The sequence below is a fragment of the Tigriopus californicus genome, chromosome 1 (genome assembly GCF_007210705.1).
Source record: "Tigriopus californicus strain San Diego chromosome 1, Tcal_SD_v2.1, whole genome shotgun sequence".
NCBI lineage: Eukaryota > Metazoa > Arthropoda > Copepoda > Harpacticoida > Harpacticidae > Tigriopus > Tigriopus californicus.
Window position 1 is genome coordinate 3,272,100 of NC_081440.1, and position 6,376 is coordinate 3,278,475.

The following is a 6,376-nucleotide window of genomic DNA, read 5'->3' on the forward strand; positions in this document are numbered from 1 at the left end:
TTTAGATCATGGAGTGTCCTCACCTTATCTTATAAGCGATGACGTCGCCATTATAGGGAGCAAATATTGTTCCTGTAAGGACGCCTTATCAGCCAAGTTTGAAACACAACGCCTTCCACTTCCCGATCCCATTGCTGAAGCTTTTGAACTGACTTTTTCATTTGCCTCTTCCCAAAATTGTCCCACATGGTTAAGAACTTTTGGAAAAAATGGCGTATATCTCTCGTCTGACAATTGGAACCGTTTTAACGTCGCCACTTCATCTTGTGTTAGTTTAACCTAAGTATGAAATGAAGAGTTAACTAGTAACATACAAAAGAAAAGTGTGAGAAATAATGAGTTGTTGTATTGTCATTTAATTATGAAAATCGGTTCAAATTATTACTTTTCAGAATTTGAGATGATAAAAATAATTCTTTTGTCTCTTTCATCAAATAATTTTCAAAGCTCAATGCCTGATATATCAAAGGACAGAAGACAAAAAGTTGTTTTTTAGCCAAAATCAATTATCGAAAACGTTGAAATAAGTTTAGAAAAGATATTATTTCTCTCACAGTTCAGGTGTGTAAGTCGATTAATTGGGTCAAAAATTGGTTGAGGGAGCAACTACCAAGACTTTACGCCCACTTATTGGCTCAAGCACCTTATTAAGTTATGAAACAAAATACCCACGCACATCATGACACTTCTCTAGCTTCCAAAACCCGAGGCATCAGTTTGGTGTTTTACATTATGTGGTCCTAGCACAGGCTAAAAACTCAAAGATACATTTAATGGAAGCTAGGGAAAACACTTATTTACTACTTGCATAAAATAAAAAAAATGTGACATATTTTGTTGTTACTTTGAAATATCGGTTTAAAAGGCTCAATTAGCCCATTTTCACTTTAAAATACCCGTGTGGCGACCATGCTAATGCTCGCCCCCATATTGATTCTTCTTACTCATACTAATCACTCTTGTCAAGTCTATGGGGACCTCGGTCCGTCACATTTGTGACCCCGACGTTCATCTGCAATCTCGGATGGAAGGGAAGCCCCATGGATTGGCAACACGCCTCATGGATTGACAAATGTCTCATGGATAGGTACACGCCTCATGGATCGGCACACAACTCAACAAGGGCTCCATGCCACATTGGTGACCAATACCCCTTTGAGGAGAAAAGGAATTGGAAATTTCAAATCCTGAGTAGATTTTAGGTAACAATATTTTTTTAATTTTAGGTTTTAGGGAAATATTTATGAAAATGAAATAATATCATTTATTTTCATGCTATCGTAAAAGCACATCATTTGTTTTTTGCAATGAACTAAAGTAGGTTTATGTCATTTTTTGCTCTATTTTGCAGCAAAGTACTAGTTTCAAAGTGTAATAACTAAGCATCTGCAAAATAGATTTTGATGAAATTTTATTTCAGTGCATAACTAAGAGTTCTGATAACATTGTTTGACAAGGCTTTGCACAACGACACTTAAAAATGTAGTTTAAGTGCATTAATATACTAATATGAGCTACTTTTAAAGATGCTTATTGTACAAAATTTGTTCATTTTGTTTCTTTAGCAAAGAAAATGGCAACTAGAAGTCTTGGCATTTGCGCAAGCACTTAATCAGGAGTTATAACCACCGTGCGAGGTTAGGAGTAATGGTTTCCGATTCGGTGAAAGACTATATCCCTCCTGAATTGAAACTTTCTTCAAATTGTCATAACTGTATGTATTTTGAATTTCACTTCAATCAAACCACTATTTCAAAGCTTACAACATAACTCATGGGATACACAGAATGAAGAAAAACGCCAATGATTACAATAAAAGGGCTTTGTTTTGCTCTCAGTTTGAGGTAGTAGATCGGATCTTGGTCTTAAACAGTAACCTGGCAACTTGAAACTGCTCAAGAAAAGAACAGAAAGAATTAGCCATTCATTGCAGAAAAATGAACGTGAAAAGTTCATGACTCCCATAAATAAGAGGCAGAGGCCCGATTAAAGTGACAGGTCAATGTAAGTGTTTAAGAGAAAATGTGTGTTTCAAGAAGCACAAAAAAATCATAAAAATCACCTAGAGAATTTTGAAATTTCATTTTGAAATTTTTGTTGTCATAGATGCTTATCTTACTTCATTTCATGTTAAACCATATCTTGGGCGAAAAGAGTTTCGAGCTCTAATGATAAGGTAAGTACCTCTCACACAATGTCGGGAAGGTCTAGAAACTCTCTCTAAATATTGAAAGAAGCTTTGTGATACTCGAATTTTGTTCATTGTGATCTCGCCTTTCAGTCACCTTTTTTGCTGAAGAGGAATCTCAACTGAGCATGTTGGCATTCAGTGCCGAACCATGCATTTGGTTTTAAGATCGCTTAACCACTTTCTTGGTCATGATTATTTCTTGTCGAGATGCACTCTTCTTTCCGTTTGATCAGGTAGATTTAGTTGCGGAAAAGCAGATTCGGATCATACTCAATATCTAAGTTAGGCTATTTTTGATCGTGTAAAAGGTCGATGCTCGCGTTAAAGCACGGTAGTCTATTTTGCGGATTACTTTATGGGGTACAAACTGATGAAAAAGTATACCAAATAATGCTTTTCTTTGTCCTGCGTTTTGCAGTCCCCAATTCAGTTGTTGGGCTCAAGTCCATCAGAACTTTTTTCGTCATGTTGAACAAACTAAAGTTAATTCAATCATCTTGCAAAGCATGCTTTCTCTCACGGTCAATTCGTGACAGAGTAAGTGCCATTTTCTGAAATTCAATGAAATAAGTAAATTACCATGAAGAGTCTGGACTCAAGGCTTTTTTAAGACTCGAGTGAGGCAAAGTTCGTTAAATCCGAGTTGAAGACTCGAGTACGGACTCGTCCCAGCACTAATTAGCTACTATGCATCTTCCATGGAAAATGTACAATTATGATTGATTTCAACATTCATGATGTAGGTTTCAGGGTCAATTCTAATTGACCCTGATTTAGTTCTAATTAAGTTTTGAGAGCACCTTCAAGCCCTTGAGAATCCAGGACATTATATTCATTGTTTAATTCACTTCCCTTAATTTTCCTAGAGATTAAGTAGATGTTATTGATCCGAAGGCATCTTTCAAGTCAGACTTGCAAAAGTTATGATCCCACATTCCCAATCAAACCTACAGTCAAGGGCTAGCCTTATCTGCCAACTCAAATCCCCTGGGAAATCAAATATTTTTTGAAATTAAGCAGACAAATTACGATCTTTCATTGTAATAGTTCCAGGAATTACGTTCGTTGCACTGTTTTTTTCAAAGTTTTTTTCAAAGGTGGATAAATCTTTTACTCCCATTATTAAGGGCTTAAAAAACTGCCATTGATTACTAACATGTATGCCAAGAAATGTATTTTGCACGTCAAAATCAGAATGCTTGTCTGGATGGGTTTCAACATGTTTACTTAGTCAATCAGAGAATTTCGTTTTTGCTGAGAACACTGATCTTTGAAGTGTGTTCTTAGCAAAGTGGAAAAAGCTTTCACGCTTTTGAAGAAGGTGGTCGAGGGTCTTCAAACTTTCAAGAGTTTGAGAACTGAATTTTATTTTTCACAGGTTTCTATCTATGGTCCGTTCATGAGTTTTACACAATGCTGTGTCATCAACATTTGTGGCTTAATTTTGTTTGTGTTTATTTGTCTTCACCCAAGTATGATTGGTCAGTTAAATTCTTGAGTGCAGGAATATTGTATATGATTTTTGTTTTCGCAATTCAGTTTCCCATTCGAATGTTTGTTTACCTTTGCTTTTGCAGTTATTTTACCAAATCGTCTTGACTCATTAAATATCCTTCTAATAGCAATAATTTGTGCTCAACTGTATAATCCAGAGAAGAGGAGAGATTCTTGCAATCTACCCTGAGAAGTTGTCAACTGGGAGCGAGCTTTTGTAATTCTGCCATAGCAATGCAGGATTCACGAAGGGAATCGGGCTTCAATAGAATCAATGCTCAGAGTGAGAAGCAAGTGAAATCGGTTCTGCTTTGCAAAAAAGTAGAACGTTACACACACAGACCCCTTATAGCATTAATCATGAACCTCTAGAAACAAGGACTGTGAACGTGCTTCCCATCAAATCGGCCTGCTCTTGGCATAACAACTCTGAGTCACTTTTCGAATTAAAGGAGTAAGATAAGAGACCTAGATCTCTTAAATTAATGGCAGGTCATTTATATATTNTAAACGCTATTTCCTGACAACCAGGATTAGCGTTGAGAAGTGCATGGGAATGAGGGTGCAAATGCAAATATTGAATAGAAAATTGTCCCCCAACACAGCGATGTCAAATGAAGTTAAAACCAGCACTATTTTCCCAAACTTTTCGAAGAGTACAAGAGTGGTTCATTTCTTTCATCCTGGTATGACCTTGACGTGCCCTTGTTGGATTGAAATGATATCGACTTATGAACAATTCAAATCACATTTAACTTCCGTAGATCTTGGCTCTTGAGCTGAACATGTATGAAAAGATGAATAAGTGTTTTGATATTTTCAGAGATGACGACAATAGATGCAAGATGATGGCCATAACTGAGTTAAACCTTATCTCCTTGATTCAATCCAAGCAGAGAAGGAGGTGGTTAAAATTGTTGTGAAATTAGAAAATAAATGCTTCAAAATGTTCCGTGGCTTTCACTATTGTGACTACAATTACTATCTTTATTGTTAATTTTCCCTTTTTTCGTTACGGGTTTTAAGCCGATGCTTGGAATATACTTCGAAGCGATATTAGATGATAAATTGGATAATCGTATTGAGGGTTTAGTATGTGCGTGTGTGTGTAATCAATTATATTTGAGTCCCGTGGGCCAACACTTTTGTAATAATTGTACTAGTCTAACGTGTAAAGACAGTGAAATAAGACATGATGGCACGAGGTAACGAAATGAGAACAGGACGTTATATGAGGACTAGATAGACACCGATCTAGCTTAAGTATTAGTCACAGCAATGGCCGCACTCTTTGTGTAAGCTTCTCTAAGTGTGGATAAAAATTCCACAGACTTGCTGCGTGGAAAGCAAATGTGTCGGAGCTTCGTAGTGGGAAAGGGATTAATCCCGCTCCCGTGGCAACTGGACATCAAAGGGTCATCGTGGAAGACACGTGGAGGTACGACAGCTGAGATGGCATAGTTCATTTTTCCAATCACTAGACCTCTCGCGAGCTATGAAAGGTATTCCCCTTTAGGTAGGTGATGGATCAGCTTTTGAAGCAAGGATGTACGTTGTCTAGCAGCTTTTTTTGCCACACTCTTGTCATGAGGAGATAGGGTGAGATTATCATCAAATTTGACACCTAGTAATTCCATAACTCTCGAGGAGTACACTTCCACTCCACCAACCATGACAGAAATGGATTCCATTTCCTAGTCCAGGCCTTCCCACCAACCATCAACTGCGTTTTTGATGAATTAACTACCAGGCCGTTAACACCTGCAAAGGAGGTAAATGTTTATCCCTCTTACTAAGAAGAGTCTTCACCGTGTTTATGTTCTCACCAATTACCCGCATATGTATCATCAGCATAGCCTGAGATGTCTTCTTTACCAAATCCAAACCGGTCTGGCATATCCGCAACCAGGATAAGGAATAGGATTGGACCCGGGATTGACCCTTGCCGAACACCATATTCCACAATGGCAAGGTCTGCTCTAGTGCCATTCCATCCCACACACTGACGTCCACCAGACATGTAAGAGTCAAACCAAGCCGATGGTGTTCCACTGATTCCCATGGCACCCATTTTAGGATAAACCTGAGCCCTGTCAACAGTTTCAAACGCACAAGACAGATCAAAAACAAGAGCTCCCACCAGCGGAATGAAATTCCGCTCAATGACCTTTGGGTCGACGTCATTAGACACTCAATATTGGATGATGAAGGTAAGGACATTGAGCAAGTCTCAACCATGAAGGATTTAGGTGTAGCCCTCCAAAATAATGGAAAGTTTGATGAGCATATCCAGTTGAAAGTTGGTTAAACTTTTTCAAACATGTGGTTGGATATATCGCACGTTTAAGCCCAGAGATAGTATCACGATGCTAACTCTGTACAAGTTGATCGTCCAGCGGCATCTTGAATATGCCTCGCCCATTTGGGCGCCAATTAGTTCAATAGTTTTGCAAAAGCTTAAGCAGGTCCAAAGATGTTTTACTAGGAACATTGAAGATATGATAGAGCTTTCGTATTGGGGGGAGAGGTTAGAAAGGTTGGGATTGTTTAGTATTCAGAGAAGGTACGGAAGGTATCTGATACTGTACGTTTTCAAAAGCATTCATGAGCTTTGTCCCAACCCAGGATTTAGGCTCAATTGTAGTGACCGTAGAAGCTTAACGTGCGTTTTGAGAGCACCTTCAAGCCCTC

At 38.2% G+C, this 6,376-nt stretch overlaps 1 protein-coding gene across 1 annotated transcript in view; it reads left to right on the plus strand.

Annotated features, from left to right (window-relative positions):
• LOC131878593 (galactosylceramide sulfotransferase-like) overlaps window positions 1–4,666 on the plus strand; it is a gene marked incomplete at its 5' end in the record, with an annotated part of 9,226 nt that extends 4,560 nt beyond the window's left edge. Inside the window, 1 exon segment of the mRNA XM_059224639.1 lies at window positions 4,524–4,666. Within this exon segment, the coding sequence (XP_059080622.1) occupies window positions 4,524–4,608 (85 nt within the window).
• Window positions 4,667–6,376: the final 1,710 nt, after the last annotated feature.